At 36.9% G+C, this 16,713-nt stretch overlaps 2 protein-coding genes across 2 annotated transcripts in view; one reads left to right on the top strand and one right to left on the bottom strand.

Moving 5' to 3' along the window:
• LOC127421662 (uncharacterized) overlaps positions 1-16,713 on the bottom strand; it is a 726,036-nt gene that overhangs the window by 469,993 nt on the left and 239,330 nt on the right. The window lies entirely within an intron of this gene.
• si:ch211-250g4.3 (muscle-specific protein 300 kDa) overlaps positions 117-16,713 on the top strand; it is a 64,971-nt gene continuing 48,374 nt past the window's right edge. Inside the window, exons 1-5 of the mRNA XM_051663335.1 lie at positions 117-189; positions 651-720; positions 823-1,071; positions 2,109-6,328; positions 7,218-16,713. The exon at positions 7,218-16,713 is cut by the window's right edge and continues 48,374 nt beyond it. Of these exons, the coding sequence (XP_051519295.1) occupies positions 699-720; positions 823-1,071; positions 2,109-6,328; positions 7,218-16,713 (13,987 nt within the window). The 5' untranslated portion in view covers positions 117-189; positions 651-698. The remainder of the gene's footprint in view (positions 190-650; positions 721-822; positions 1,072-2,108; positions 6,329-7,217) is intronic.

Genomic DNA, 16,713 nt, shown 5'->3' with positions numbered 1-16,713 from the left:
GACATTTTACCAGCCACAGCCAATCAAATGCATGGTAATCCACAGCTGTGCCATTTTACGTAGGCATTATGTGCGTGCTAAAGTGAGATAATGTTTGTTTATGCATTTTCAAAGTCACTTTCCCTGCAATATGCCCCCATCACCAGACCACAAGAATTTACAGAATTCAATCCAGTGTTAACACTAAAGGTAAGATTCTTTGAAATAATTTTGTAAAAAAAAAAAATGTTGTCTTGTTTTACTGCTACGTAGTTACCTGTTCAGGTACTTATCATACATATATGTTTACTTGCTTGTAAGAAATCTGTCAAACCTATCTCCTTAATATTCAAGTAGACAGTAAAAAATATATACAAGTATAAAATACCTAGTATCACCTATAAGATTCATTGTGTGTTTTATATGCTATACATATCCAAAGTTGCTTAAAGATGGTAAACTCTATATGATACATGGCAGTAGATTCGCTATAATACATTTAAAAGGACAGTCCATAATTGTTTGAGCAAGAACACTTCAAAGCTCAAATTAACCATATCTTACATGTTGCTGTGTTGTATTTACATTTTATGCAACATAATTTGTGCTAAATTTGAGTATTTTATTCATGTAGATATACTTTGTAATGTAATTAATCTGTATGATTTCAGATCACAATTCACTCACACAACAGCCATTTAAAAATGTAGCAAGCAGCCATGGCAGAATCCAGAGACTATGGTAAAGTGTGTTGTAATGCATGATCTAAACAAAGTTTACATTTGTTGTATTTGTGTCATGTATAGTTTATAAATTCACTTTGTATGTTCTTCTTCCAAACAGTTGGAGACTTCCTGACGGAATTCAGGGAGCAGATCATCGCAAGGGCGACACAAGTCAGTGACATCGCAGAGGCTGTTATCTCTCAAAGCCTGATCTATGATAGGGCAGCTGAACAAGTGCAGGCCGCTCCAACCCAACAGGAGGCAATGCGGCTCCTGTTTGAGGCTTTGGAAAGAGAGCCACCCCGACACAAAGTGTCTTTCCATCTAATCCTGAGAATGACAGAGCCTGAGCTGATCCAAGAACTAGGTTAGAAAATATATTTGATGACATTTTCAGTAAATAGCAATTTGACAAAAATAAAAAAAATAAAATAAATAAATAAATAAATAATAAAAATAATAATACAAAAACTGACCATGAAGCACTCTGGTTGTTACTTTTTATAAATTTAAGACATTAACAGAACAACGTCAGCAATTCAACATGGACAGAGGCCTCAACAATGTGGACATTTAATGTAAGACTTGTGTATAAAAGTATTTGCATTATATAACAAAATATCAACAAAGTGCTATACATTTTTAAAGTAATAGAGCACAAATTTTACAAAAAAATATTTTTAGGTTTGTAAGATTATAAGTTTGTTAACTAACTTGAAAAATCCACTAAAATCACCTTGACATCAGTTAGTTAAAAGTAATGCTAAGAAATGGCTAAAAGCTAATTTGTCTGCAGATGTCACTTCATATTTTGTTTTCTAAGCAACAAAATTAATTCATTTTCAAGTGTGTCCAAAGTGTCCAAATACTTTTAGGGTCGCAAAACAGTTTAACGCGGAAAGTTGTCACACAGGGAAGTTGTCACAAGGGCCACATCAAAAATCCAATTATGCAAATGTAAATTTTCTAAGCTTTGTACTCTATGTTGGTTTCAAACACCTAGTTCAAAACCCTCCTCTGTAAAATAAAATATTTACCCTCTGAAGTAAATTTTCATTACTTTCATATTTTTGTTATAGCTCTTGGGTAAACAAGCGAACATAACCACAAACCACACTAGCATACAATAAGGAAAGGGTCAATTGTTTGGTCAGTCAAGGGTCAGTCAAGGCTCCTAATTGTTTTACTTTAGTCTATAACAGGCTGTTTAATGCAGATAAAAAAAAAGAGTCATTCACTTGAAACCATTGTGAACATTATAGGGACAAGTTGTTACAAAAGGTCAATGTGTGTCTAATGAAGTGTATCTTTTTTCCTGGGCAAAAATGGTGCAAATGACCAATAGCTTTTTTTTGGCTTCAAGATATGTGGCTATGCAACTGACTTTTCATTTTTAATTTTCAGAGTGGAGACAAATCAACAGTAAGCACACACAAACAGAGCCAGGCAGTCCTCCTAGATCTCCCAGAGAGAAAAGGAGACAGGATGACAAAAATGGACGGACAATTGACATCCTCAAAAGAAAAGACTCGATGAAGAAAAGAAGACTGGAAACAATGCGTGCCATCGAGCAGATTGAGAAATTTTGGGAAGGAACCAAGCAAGAGAGGACTGAGATAGACAACATGAGGCAGAAGATCCAGCGACAGCAAGATGAGATAGCCAGGATGACAATGGAGAAAAAACAACTTGAAAGAACTATTACTCAAATGAAAGGTGAGATGGATCACATCCATGAAATAATGGATCGAACCAAAGAAGAGATAAACAGGGAGAGGGACAGGATTGAGCAAATGAGGTCTGATCTCCAAACAGAACAAACTGCTCTGGAGCAAAAGCATGATGAAATCATGAGAGAGAGAAATAATTTGGAGATGTTCAGGTATGAAACTCTAAGACAGAAGGAGGAGCTGGAGAGCAACCGTGAAAGCACCAAGCATGAGATGGAACGAATGGAACAAGTGAAAAGTGCCATACAGGTTCAGATTAATGAGATAGAGATGAAGATTGAGGAAACAAAGCAGGCAAAGAGTCAGATGGAGCAAATGAAAACTGAAATAGAGGAAGAGAAGAGTGAGTTGGAGAGAAAAAAGGATGACATCAGGAGGCAAAGAGAGCAATTTGAGCAGATTAAACTTGACATACATCAAGTGAAGATGGAAATGGAGCAAAGGTGGCATGAAACTGAGAAGGAAGGTCTGGAACAGAAAGCTATAATACAGAGAGAGAAAGATGAGCTAAAATATCTGCAAGAAGAGATTCAGAGAGCAAGAGAAGAAGCTGAAAGAAACAGAGAGGAGTCCAAACATGAGAAAGAGAGAATAAACCAGCTGAGAGTTCAAGCGCTTGGAGAAAAAGACCTAATTGAAAAGAAATGGCAAGAGGTGTTAAGAAAAGAAAAAGATTTGGAAGAGATGAAAAATGAAATTGAGATAGGTAGAGAGGAGTTGGTGATGAATGGAGAGTTGGTCAAAAAGGAATGGGAAAAGATTGAACAGGCCAAGGCAGAGATACAAAGTCACATCAATTATATGGAGGCCAGTGTTGAGGAGACAAAAAGAGAAATTGAAAGGCTGAAACATATAAAAATGGAGATGAAGAGAGAAAAGGAGAATTTTGAAAAACAGAAGGATGAAACAAGGAAAGCTAAAGAGGAAATTGAGAAAAAAAGATTTGAGATAGTTACAGAAGAACTAGAGCACAGAGCTCGACTACAGAGGGAAAGAGATGAACTGGAGAGTATGAGAGTAGAGATACAGAGAGCTAATGATATGGAGAAAGCAAAGATTCTGAAAGAAAAGGAAGAAAGCACTCAGATCAGAGAAGAGGCCAGACAAGACAGGGAAATTACAGAAAAAATCCAAGCAGAGATCAAGGCCAAAAAAGACCAATTGAACAGAAAACAAGATGAAATGCTCAGGGAAAGACAGGAACTTGAGAGAATTAAGCAAGAGACAATAAGAACCAAAGAAGAGATTGAGAATAGCCAGGAAGTCACAATCCGAGAAAATGAAAAAATGGAAAAAATTAAGGCTGACATTCAGGGGCAAATTGAAGAAATTGAGAAAAAGATTGAGGAGAACCAAAAAACAAAGGAAAAAACGGAGGCGATGAAAGCTGAGTTGGAGGAAGAGAGGGAAGAATTGGAAAGAAAGAGAGATTTGGTGAGAAGAGAGACAGAGCAGTGTGAGTTTATCAGAAGTGAAATCCTCAGAGTAAAGGAGGAAATGGAGAGTAGGTGGCATGAAACAGAACAAGAAGAAATAGAACTCAGAGCAAATACTCAGCATGAGCTGGAAAGGCTGGAAAAACTACGAGATGAGGTTCAGAGAGCCCAGAAACATATTGATGAGAGCAGCACAGAGCTAATGCAATGGAAGGATAATCTTGACATAATTAAAGTTCAGGCAGAAGAGGACAAATATGCAGCTATCAAAATGATGGATGAGGCTAAAGCAAAGGGAGTGGAGTTAACAAAAATGTTAGAAGAGATGGCGACAGAGAGAGAAGCGATTCAAAGTAGCAGAGAAAAGGCTAAACAAGAAACAGATGAAATCAAACAAATGAGAGACGAGCTGAAAAGACAAAGGGCAGAAATAGAGAATAGGATTGCAGCAGCAAAACAAGAAAAAGAGGAGGCAAACCAAGCCAAGCTCGATGTCCAAGAGACTGAGTTGCTCTTGAAAAGGCAAATGGAAGATTTAGAAAAGAGAAAGTATGCAACTATAGCAGAGGCACTAAAGCAAAGAGATGAAATACATACGAAAACAGAGGAGTTAGAACAAATAAATACAGCAATAGAAAAAGCCAAACTTGAGCTAGAGAAGATAAGGGACTCTGAAAAAGAGAGTTTGCAGAAGATGTTGGAGGATGCAAAGCGAGAAAGAGAGATAGTCGAACAAATAAAAACAGCTCTGCAGAAGGACAAGGAAGACCAAGAAAAGCGTTCAGCTGATATTGACAATGAAAGAGAGGGGCTCGAGCAAATTCGATTTCAGGTCCAGAATGAGAAGAAGGAACTAGAAAAAAGAAGGTATGAGATGATGAGAAATAATTTAGAACAGAGTGCTCAGTTGGAGAGACAAAGAGAAGAGCTTGAAAAATTCAAACTTCAGGTCATTAGTGACAAAGAGACAGTAAACAGGAGTAGAATGTTGGCAAGACAAGATAGAGAGAAAGCTGAGCTGTTGATGATTGAGATCCAGAAACAGAGAGAGGACATACACAAACGGTTGGAAGAGACAAAGCAAGGAGAGGACAGTTTGAGACAGATGAGAGAGGACATGGAGCATGAAAGAGAAGATCTGGCAAAAATCCTTGAGGAAACACTCAGAGGGAAGGACACTTATGATGAAGTCAAGGATGAGATAAACAGAGTGAGGAAGGAGATGGAGAGATTGTGGGATGAGGCTGAAAAGGGAGAGCAGGAGGAACGAGAGAAAATCAACAGGGAGAAAGAGGAGATGATGAGGAAGATGGAAGCGATGAAGAAGGAGATGGTGGAGATTAAAGACATGAAGTTGCAGTTGATGAAACAGAAGAATGACATTGATGTAAAGATGGAAAGGGCGAGGATGGAAATGACTAAACTTGAAAGGATGAAAGCAGACCTGCAGAAACAGAAAGAGGAGATTGAGAACAAATTGGCAGAAACAAAGAGCGAGAGGCATCAGATGGAACTGATAAGGTCTGAGATTTTGAAACAAAAAGAGGATGTTGAAAGAAAAATTGAGCTAGCAAAAGCAGAGATGGAAAAAATGCAGGACATCAAAGATGAAATACAAAAACAAAGAGAGGAGCTGGAGGAAAGGATGCGTAAGACCAAACGAGAGATTGGAGAAATGGATTTGATGAAAAGAGAGATGGAAGGGAAGAAGAAAGAACTTGACCAAAGGATGAAACTGACCATGAGAAAGAAGGACGAGATGGAACGATTGAAGATGGAGATACAGAGGGCAAAAGAAGAGATGGAATGCAAAAGGGTGGAGACTGAGAGGCAGAAGTACGAAATTGAACAGGTTAAAGCTGAAATCCAAAGGGCAAATGAAGAGTTTGAACTGAGAATGGAAGAGAGAGATTTAGAAGAAGAGAAAGGCAAGATGAACCTCACAATAATCAACCTGATTCAGCAAATCGAGACAACGAGAGAAATCGTTCAGAATACGAAATTCCAGATTGAAAACAGAATGGCAGGAAGTCAAATGGAGGCAGCAGACCAAGAGGAGATGAACGCTGAGATGCAAAGGCTCATTTTGGAGATCGAACACATCCGAGAAATGCTGCGTGGTCTCAAAAAAGAGGTGGAGCAAAACAAAGACACAATGAAGAGAGACAAAGATGAGATGAGGCTGTTGAAGATCGAAGTTCAACAAAGGAAAAGAGAGGTTAAATATAAAGAAGAAAAGATTATGAGAGAACGAGACGAACTAGAACTCATGAGATCTATGATACAACGGCAAAGAGACGAGCTGGAGCAGAGGTTAGAAGAGGCTATTAAAGAGAAAGACAGGGTTGAGCAGATGAGAGAGGATGTGAATAAGGCTTTGGAGGACATAGAGCAGGCAAAAGAAGAAATAAAGAGAGCAAAAGAACTGATCGCTCAAGAAAAGGCAGGCCAAGAAAAGGTAAGTCATTATGTACATGCATGTGATAAATGGCTCATAATATTATCATCATTATTATCAATATTTTCAGCAGCAACTGGATTATCTCTTTTAAAACAATGAAATAATCCAACCTGGTCTCATAGCATCACTTTATCTTTATTTTCACAAAATCTTGGTACACATATCACAGCACTTTCCTGGTGGAATGAACACTAGAGGTACTAGAACAATGAGTTCTCTTTTCACATTCACACAAATCACGAATAAAACAGCAGATTATCAGTTCATAAACACTTACTGTTTGCCCTGTTCCTCACACAATGCTATCTTATGACATTTAAACCCTTTTACTATAGAACATGACTGGTAAGGTGATACATACTGTATTAATAATTGCATTACATAATCAACTAAATTTACAAGTTTGTTCAAAATTTACAAGCGATCAAATGGTGGCTCAACTGATAGAGCATTGCACTTGCAATGCAAAGGATGAGGGTCCTGAAGAGCATGAGAGTCAAAGCTAAAAGTGTCATAGAAGTGGTTGTTTCAGCAATTGCGTTTTTCATGTCACGTTTCTTTTCTGACACTGTCGGTTTAGCCTTAAGGTTTAGGGTAGGTAGGATGGTTTTGAGGACATCATCTGTTTGGGAGAAAAAAAAAATCACTTCTACCGCCACACAGTGGACATTTCACCTCGGAACTGCTGTGATACATGGAAGGAACCACATAATATCAAAGTGCAAATTTTTTTTTACACTGAATGCAAGGTCTTCAGAAATGGATTTTGAATATATGTCTTCAGAAAACAAATATGCATTATGTTGAGAATGGATTTCTAGTGTAGAAATGTATGTATCCAAATGGTGTTGGGACAAAGAGATGCAAACAGGAGAATTTTTTTCAGGTTCTACCAACCATCAGTGCAATCAAGAGCCAAGATGTTTCAAAAACAGAAGACTTGAGCTCCACTAAAACATTTTCAGCAGACAAATATGAACCAAGCTTTTCTGATATTCAGAAAGAAAGAATGGAATTGGAACGATATAAAGAAATAATTTTAAAAGAGAAACATGAACTAGAGAGGACAAAAGAGGACATGCAAGCAGTGAAGGATAAAGCTGAAGGGAGGATGGCCATACTACAAGAAGAAGAAAAAGAGATGCAAAAGAAACGAGAGAGTCTAGAAAACTGGGAGAGGCAATTGAAATCAGAGAGAGAACACAATCAAAGAGGTTTAGAGACAATATGGAGAGAGAAGGAACTGCTGGATCTAAGAAAACAAGAATTGAACAGTATGGAATTAAATCTACAGAGAGAGAAATATGAATTGGAAAGGACATTCAAATCAAGAAGGATGGAGATAAGACAAGCTGATGTCGAAGTTCAAACTGATGAGCTGGATGGTATTCATGAATCACAAATCAAATATGCAGATGTGACAGGAAAATATGAGTTCATCTTGCCCATGGAGGAGCTGTATAAAGAGCGACAGACTATAGAGTATCTTAAAGAAGACATTCTTGCACAAAAAAGTACACTAGAGAAACAAGCAGCAAAAATAAAACTGACAGAGGATGAACTTCCAGTCAAGGAAGCCACATTACAAACTGCAACTTCAACTGCAGAAAACCTTGAGTTACAATTAGAGCTGCGAAAACAAGAATTGAAACGTTCAAAAGACGCTCTTGATAGAGAAAAGGAATATATGGAAAAGGCAAAGCTAGAAATACAGAAAGGATGGGATGACCTGCAAGCTCAGATTATAAAAAACAGTAAGAAAGAAGACATGATAAAAACAGAATTGGAAAAAGAGAGAGATTTTCTGAATCAATTTAGATGGGATATGGAGCAACAAAAGCAAACCATGGAGGCTGATATAAAAGTCACTTTTGCTAGAGAACTAGAAGACATAGAAGCTCAGAGAAAAATGGTGGAGGATGAGAAGAGTAGATTGGAGAACATGAATTATGAGCAACAAACAGAATGTGATGAAATTGAAAGGTTAAAACAAGACATACAAAAAGAAATACAGATTATGGAGAAACTGGACAAACAGCTTAAACAAGAGAGGGAGGAACTTGAACATTCTACCAAGGAGGTAAATAGAAGGACAGAAGTCTTGGAGAAAATGCACGTTGAAATAGATAAGCAGAGGCAAGAGATACAACATGATAAATACATGCTAGAAAAGGAAAAGCGTGACATAAAAAATATGCAGGCAGAAATCGGAAGGGAAAAGAATGATCTAGAAAACCTGAGAGAGAAGAATGAACTTATATTAAAGAAGATAAAAACAGAAAGGGATACTCTTGAGCAGATGAATGAAGACATTTCAAAACAAAAGGATGTTATTGAGAACGAGAAAGAAAAAATCAAAGAAAGAGAAAATGAACTGCACCAAATGCAGGTGGAACTAAATAAAAAACAAAACGACACTGAAGAATTGCAGAGTATGATCTTCATAAAACAAAATCAGCTTGACAAAAGCCAGACCGAAATAGTCGAAAAGCAGAAAGAGGTGGATAATATGATGCAGTTCACACAAAAAGAAAAGGACAATCTCGATAGAGAAAGGGCTGCAATAATGGAACAAAAAGAGCAAATGGAGAGCAATATGAGAGATGCATTAAAAAAGAAACTTGAAACCGTAGATCAGGTGAGAACAGAGTTGCTAAATGAGAAGCAACTTCTTGAGGACTGCAGAATAACCTTAAGGAATAATATAGAGGATCTGGAACAAACGAAAATCCATTTAGAGAGAGAGACAGAGGAGATAAAACTGCAGAGAAAAAGTATCAAGGGTGAAAAAGACAAGCTGGAGAAGATTAAAGCTGTCCTGCAAAGAGTAGCTGAAGATACTGAGAAGTTAAGACAAGATACACTGGCTGAAAGACAGAAACTTGAAGAGACTGCATTGCAACTTCAAAAAGAGAGGGTTGTCTGTGTGGGTTTTGCAGAGGAGACAAAGAAAAAGAGAGATGACCTAGACAAGATGCAAGCTGATATAGAGAAGCAAAAAAAGACATTTGACACACTGAAGGAAATTAAGGCTGACTTACAAAAAGAAGCAAGTGACATTGGAAATCTAAGGAAAGCTGTTCAAACTGACATAAAGAAAATGAAAGACATGGCGGCCCACCTTGAAAGAGAAAGACATAATACTGATAGTCTTGTTGAAGAGATCAAAATGAGGTCAAAAGCAATGGATGAGATACAAGTGGAGGTTGAAAAAGATAGGCAAGTGATCGAGTTTGAAAGAGACCTGCTAGAACAGGAAAAATCTGAACTCAAGAAAACTAAGGCAGAGATATCCAGACTAAGAGATCTTGAAGACCAACTTGCTAAGCAAAAAGAATGGAACAATTCTACATTGGCAGAGATACAGAAAGAAAGAGACAGTCCTGAGCAGATGAATGAAATCATCTCAAAACAAAGAGATAGTCTTGAAAGTGAGAAAGAAAAGTTAAGACTCAGAGAAAATGAACTAAAACATAGAGAATCAGAGGTTGAAAACCAACAAAAAGAAATTGACAACTTGAAGAAAAGCTTGAGGCTCGAAATGAGTCAAGTTGAGCAGACACGTGCTGAAAGAGATCAACAGCGGAAAGCTGCATATGAAACAATGGAATATGTAAAGACTGAAAAGGACAGAAAAGACAGAAAAGGTGCAGATGTGGAAGTAGAGAGAGAGGAAATGGAGATGACTTTGAGAGATGAACTGAGGAGGGACTATGAAGATTTGGATCTTCAAAAGAAAAAAATAACACAACAACAAGAATTATTCGAAAGCCGCGTAAAATCACTGGAAATGGATCAGGAAGTCATGCAGCAGAAGAAAGCAGAACTACTGAAAGAATTTGAAAACTTCCTATTTCAGAGGCAGTCTTTTGAGAGAGAGATGCAACAGGAGAGAGCTGAAATACAGAGAGAGTCAAAATATATTGAAAGACTAAAAAAAGAGGTGATGAACGAAAATGAGAGTATGAAAGAAATGGTGGAGAAAATTCACAAAGAGGTAGATGACAGGAAAAATTCTCTGGAAGTGATGTGCTTTGAGCTAGAAAAGCAAAAACAAGAAATTGAGGCTGAAAAACATATTCAAGAAAAGCAGAAGTCTGAACTGGAGAAAAGTAAAACAGAGATAGCAAGAGCAAAAGAAGATCTAGAAAAGGAACTGGCTGAAATACGAAAACAGAATGATATTGCTCAGTCGGAAATAGAGAAGGAGAGAAATGCTCTTGAGCAAATGAAGATGAACATCTCTCAGAAAGAGGATGATATTAAAAAAGAGAGGGACAAATTAAGACTCAAAGAAAATGAGCTGAATACACGTGCCTCACAAATGTATGCACAACAAAAAGAAATAGAAGATATTCAGGATATTATCATGAGAGAGAGGAGTCAGCTTCATGACAGACAGGCTAAGATGGCTCAGCAAAAGAAAGAATTGGATGATGTAATAGAAGTGTCAAAGAAAGAGAGGAACAGGCTTGAGAAAGAATGGTCTGATGTAATCCAGGAAAGACAAATAGTGAATGACATACAATTGGAGCTAAAAAGGGAAAGTGAAAAAGTGGAGTTGATGAAACAAGGATTTTCAAGAGAAAAGGAATCTATTAAAAACAGCATGAAAATTTTAGCTGATGAGTTTGAGATGTTAAACTACCAGAAACAAACTGTTGACAAAGAGAAGCAGGAACTGCAGGAGATGAAAGCTGAACTCTTAAGAGAAGCTGAAAACATTGAGAAACAAAGGCAAGAATTGGAAAATGACAAGCAGAATGTTGAGGAAATGGCAACTAAAGTTAAAAAAGAAATGGAAAATATAGATAATTTTGATGCAAGAATCAGAGAAGACAAAGCGGATCTAAGAAAACAAAAACAAATGTTTGAATCTGATAAAGACAATCTAGAAAAGGAAATGTTTGACCTGGAGAAAACCAAAGAAGATCTTGAAAATCAATTTGCTGAAGAACGAGAAAAGATTGAGAGCACACTAGCAGAGATACAGAAAGAGAGGGACATTCTTGAGCAGTTGAAAGTAAACATCTCAAGACAAAGAGATGACTTAGAAAGGGACAATGAACAAAAAAGATACAAACAAGAAGCACTAGAAAGTCAGCAAAAGGAAATCCAGAAACAACAAGCAGAGATAGATGAAAAGAAGAAGATGGAGAAGAGTGAGCTTGAAAACATACAGGCTCAAATAGATCAAAGGAAAAAAGAGGCAAATGATGCTGAAGAAAAGTTGAAAAAGCAGAGGGATGATATTGAGAAAGAAAGGGCAGAAGTAATTAATCAAAGACAGAAAATGGAGATCAGTTTGAGGGATGAACTGAAAAAGGATAGTGAAAATTTAGAGCTACTAAGAAAGGAGCTGTACGATGAGAAGAAAGTAATTGATAACAGCAGGAAGAAGATGAAAACTGATATGGATGAGTTGGAAAAAATTAAGCTTGAAGTAGTTAAAGAAATGCAGGACATTAACCTTCAAAAACAAAAGACTGAGGATGAGAAGGACATGTTACAACAGATGAAGATCCAGCTACAAAGAGAAGCTGATAATATCAGAAAGCAAAAAGAAGAGATGCAGAATGAAAGACAGTATTTGGAAAATATGGCAACACAAATTCAGAAAGAGAGAGATGAAATTGCCAGTCTTGCTGAAGAGATAAAGAACAAAAATGAAATTCTGGATGAAATGAAAGTTGCAAACGAATCTGCATCAGCAAATCTACAAAGAGAGAAAGAGAATCTTGAGCAAATGAGGGTGCATATTTCTAAACAGACAGAGGATATTGAAAATGAAAAAGAAAAAATAAGAGCCAGAAAAGATGAACTAAAACGACTGCAAGCAGACATTAATAAACAACAAAGTGAAATGGAAAACCTCAAACGAATCATCACTACAGAGAAGAACCAGCTTGAACTGCGAAAGGCTGAAATAGAAAAGGAAATAGAAAAACAACAAAAAGAAGTTAATGACGTTGTGGAATTCACAAAGAATGAAAAGAGCCTTCTTGAAAATGAAAGAGCTGCAATGATCTGTGAAAAAGAGGACATGATGGATGAACTGAAAAAGAAGTCTGAATATGTGGATCTCCTCTTGAAAGAGGTATTGACTGAAAAGGAATTACTGAAGAGAAATGGGGAAGATGTAGAAAGAAAAAGAGCCAATGTAGACAAAGATTCAGAGAGTCTTAAACTTGAGAGAGAAGCTTTTGAGAATGAGAAGGAAACAATGGAAAAAATGAAAACTAACCTCCAAAAAGAAGCACATGAGATTAAAAAGCTAAAACTAGAGGCACAACGTGATAGACAGAGGGTGGAGGAAATGGCAGCTCAACTCCAAATGGAGAGAGATGATGTCATTAATCTCATTGAGGAGACAAAAAGAAAACACATGATGTTGGATGAAATGAATGCTGATATTGAAGAGAAAAGGAAAGTCTTTCAATTTGATAAAGACATGCTTGAGAAGCAAAAACTTGACCTGGAGAAAAACAAATGTGAATTTGAAGGTGCTAAGAAAGATCTTGAACAGAAACTTGTAGAGCAAAGAGAAGAGAATGAGATCAAACTGGCAGAGATACAGAAAGAAAGAGAATCTCTAGAGTCGATGAGTGCGAACATCACAAGACAAACAAATGACACTGAAAGGGAAAAGGAACAAATAAGACACAAACAAAAAGAACTTGAGCAACTGCAAGCTGAAATTCAGAATGAACAAAAGGAAGTGGACAATGCCAGAGCCATTATAATAATGGACGGCAACCAGCTTGATCTGAGACAGGCTGAGCTAGACAAACAACAGACAAAAGTCAATGATATAATGGAACTAATGAGAAATGAAAGAGGTCAACTAGATAAGGATAAAGAAGAGATGGAAGAACAGAAGCAGCAAATGGAAAACCATTTGAGAGATGCCCTCAAGACAGAGACTGAGAACTTGGAGCTTCTTAGGCAAGACTTACTTAAAGAAAGGGAAATGATTGATAATAACAGAAAAATGTTGCAGAAAGAAGGCGACGATGTAGATCAAAGAAGAAAGAATCTAGTTCAGGACGTGGAGATGATAACACTTCAGAAACAAGAGTCTGAAGATGAGAAGACTAAGTTAGAACAGATGAAGAGCCAGCTACAAAGAGAAAATGATTACATCAGAAAGCTAAAAGAAGAAACACAGAATGATAGACAGAATTTGGAAAATATGGCAACACAACTTCAGAAAGACAGAGATGAAATTGCCAGTCTTGCTGAAGAGATAAAGAACAAAAATGAAATTCTGGATGAAATGAAAGTTGCAAACGAATCTGCATCAGCAAATCTACAAAGAGAGAAGGAGAATCTTGAGCAAATGAGGGTGCATATTTCTAAACAGACAGAGGATATTGAAAATGAAAAAGAAAAAATAAGAGCCAGAAAAGATGAACTAAAACGACTGCAAGCAGACATTAATAAACAACAAAGTGAAATGGAAAACCTCAAACGAATCATCACTACAGAGAAGAACCAGCTTGAACTGCGAAAGGCTGAAATAGAAAAGGAAATAGAAAAACAACAAAAAGAAGTTAATGACGTTGTGGAATTCACAAAGAATGAAAAGAGCCTTCTTGAAAATGAAAGAGCTGCAATGATCTGTGAAAAAGAGGACATGATGGATGAACTGAAAAAGAAGTCTGAATATGTGGATCTCCTCTTGAAAGAGGTATTGACTGAAAAGGAATTACTGAAGAGAAATGGGGAAGATGTAGAAAGAAAAAGAGCCAATGTAGACAAAGATTCAGAGAGTCTTAAACTTGAGAGAGAAGCTTTTGAGAATGAGAAGGAAACAATGGAAAAAATGAAAACTAACCTCCAAAAAGAAGCACATGAGATTAAAAAGCTAAAACTAGAGGCACAACGTGATAGACAGAGGGTGGAGGAAATGGCAGCTCAACTCCAAATGGAGAGAGATGATGTCATTAATCTCATTGAGGAGACAAAAAGAAAACACATGATGTTGGATGAAATGAATGCTGATATTGAAGAGAAAAGGAAAGTCTTTCAATTTGATAAAGACATGCTTGAGAAGCAAAAACTTGACCTGGAGAAAAACAAATGTGAATTTGAAGGTGCTAAGAAAGATCTTGAACAGAAACTTGTAGAGCAAAGAGAAGAGAATGAGATCAAACTGGCAGAGATACAGAAAGAAAGAGAATCTCTAGAGTCGATGAGTGCGAACATCACAAGACAAACAAATGACACTGAAAGGGAAAAGGAACAAATAAGACACAAACAAAAAGAACTTGAGCAACTGCAAGCTGAAATTCAGAATGAACAAAAGGAAGTGGACAATGCCAGAGCCATTATAATAATGGACGGCAACCAGCTTGATCTGAGACAGGCTGAGCTAGACAAACAACAGACAAAAGTCAATGATATAATGGAACTAATGAGAAATGAAAGAGGTCAACTAGATAAGGATAAAGAAGAGATGGAAGAACAGAAGCAGCAAATGGAAAACCATTTGAGAGATGCCCTCAAGACAGAGACTGAGAACTTGGAGCTTCTTAGGCAAGACTTACTTAAAGAAAGGGAAATGATTGATAATAACAGAAAAATGTTGCAGAAAGAAGGCGACGATGTAGATCAAAGAAGAAAGAATCTAGTTCAGGACGTGGAGATGATAACACTTCAGAAACAAGAGTCTGAAGATGAGAAGACTAAGTTAGAACAGATGAAGAGCCAGCTACAAAGAGAAAATGATTACATCAGAAAACTAAAAGAAGAAACACAGAATGATAGACAGAATTTGGAAAATATGGCAACACAACTTCAGAAAGACAGAGATGAAATTGCCAGTCTTGCTGAAGAGATAAAGAACAAAAATGAAATTCTGGATGAAATGAAAGTTGCAAACGAATCTGCATCAGCAAATCTACAAAGAGAGAAGGAGAATCTTGAGCAAATGAGGGTGCATATTTCTAAACAGACAGAGGATATTGAAAATGAAAAAGAAAAAATAAGAGCCAGAAAAGATGAACTAAAACGACTGCAAGCAGACATTAATAAACAACAAAGTGAAATGGAAAACCTCAAACGAATCATCACTACAGAGAAGAACCAGCTTGAACTGCGAAAGGCTGAAATAGAAAAGGAAATAGAAAAACAACAAAAAGAAGTTAATGACGTTGTGGAATTCACAAAGAATGAAAAGAGCCTTCTTGAAAATGAAAGAGCTGCAATGATCTGTGAAAAAGAGGACATGATGGATGAACTGAAAAAGAAGTCTGAATATGTGGATCTCCTCTTGAAAGAGGTATTGACTGAAAAGGAATTACTGAAGAGAAATGGGGAAGATGTAGAAAGAAAAAGAGCCAATGTAGACAAAGATTCAGAGAGTCTTAAACTTGAGAGAGAAGCTTTTGAGAATGAGAAGGAAACAATGGAAAAAATGAAAACTAACCTCCAAAAAGAAGCACATGAGATTAAAAAGCTAAAACTAGAGGCACAACGTGATAGACAGAGGGTGGAGGAAATGGCAGCTCAACTCCAAATGGAGAGAGATGATGTCATTAATCTCATTGAGGAGACAAAAAGAAAACACATGATGTTGGATGAAATGAATGCTGATATTGAAGAGAAAAGGAAAGTCTTTCAATTTGATAAAGACATGCTTGAGAAGCAAAAACTTGACCTGGAGAAAAACAAATGTGAATTTGAAGGTGCTAAGAAAGATCTTGAACAGAAACTTGTAGAGCAAAGAGAAGAGAATGAGATCAAACTGGCAGAGATACAGAAAGAAAGAGAATCTCTAGAGTCGATGAGTGCGAACATCACAAGACAAACAAATGACACTGAAAGGGAAAAGGAACAAATAAGACACAAACAAAAAGAACTTGAGCAACTGCAAGCTGAAATTCAGAATGAACAAAAGGAAGTGGACAATGCCAGAGCCATTATAATAATGGACGGCAACCAGCTTGATCTGAGACAGGCTGAGCTAGACAAACAACAGACAAAAGTCAATGATATAATGGAACTAATGAGAAATGAAAGAGGTCAACTAGATAAGGATAAAGAAGAGATGGAAGAACAGAAGCAGCAAATGGAAAACCATTTGAGAGATGCCCTCAAGACAGAGACTGAGAACTTGGAGCTTCTTAGGCAAGACTTACTTAAAGAAAGGGAAATGATTGATAATAACAGAAAAATGTTGCAGAAAGAAGGCGACGATGTAGATCAAAGAAGAAAGAATCTAGTTCAGGACGTGGAGATGATAACACTTCAGAAACAAGAGTCTGAAGATGAGAAGACTAAGTTAGAACAGATGAAGAGCCAGCTACAAAGAGAAAATGATTACATCAGAAAGCTAAAAGAAGAAACACAGAATGATAGACAGAATTTGGAAAATATGG

This window comes from Myxocyprinus asiaticus, chromosome 30 (genome assembly GCF_019703515.2).
Source record: "Myxocyprinus asiaticus isolate MX2 ecotype Aquarium Trade chromosome 30, UBuf_Myxa_2, whole genome shotgun sequence".
NCBI classification, from domain to species: Eukaryota; Metazoa; Chordata; class Actinopteri; order Cypriniformes; family Catostomidae; genus Myxocyprinus; species Myxocyprinus asiaticus.
Note: the sequence above shows the minus strand (reverse complement) of the source record. Positions and strands in the feature narration are given on the sequence as shown.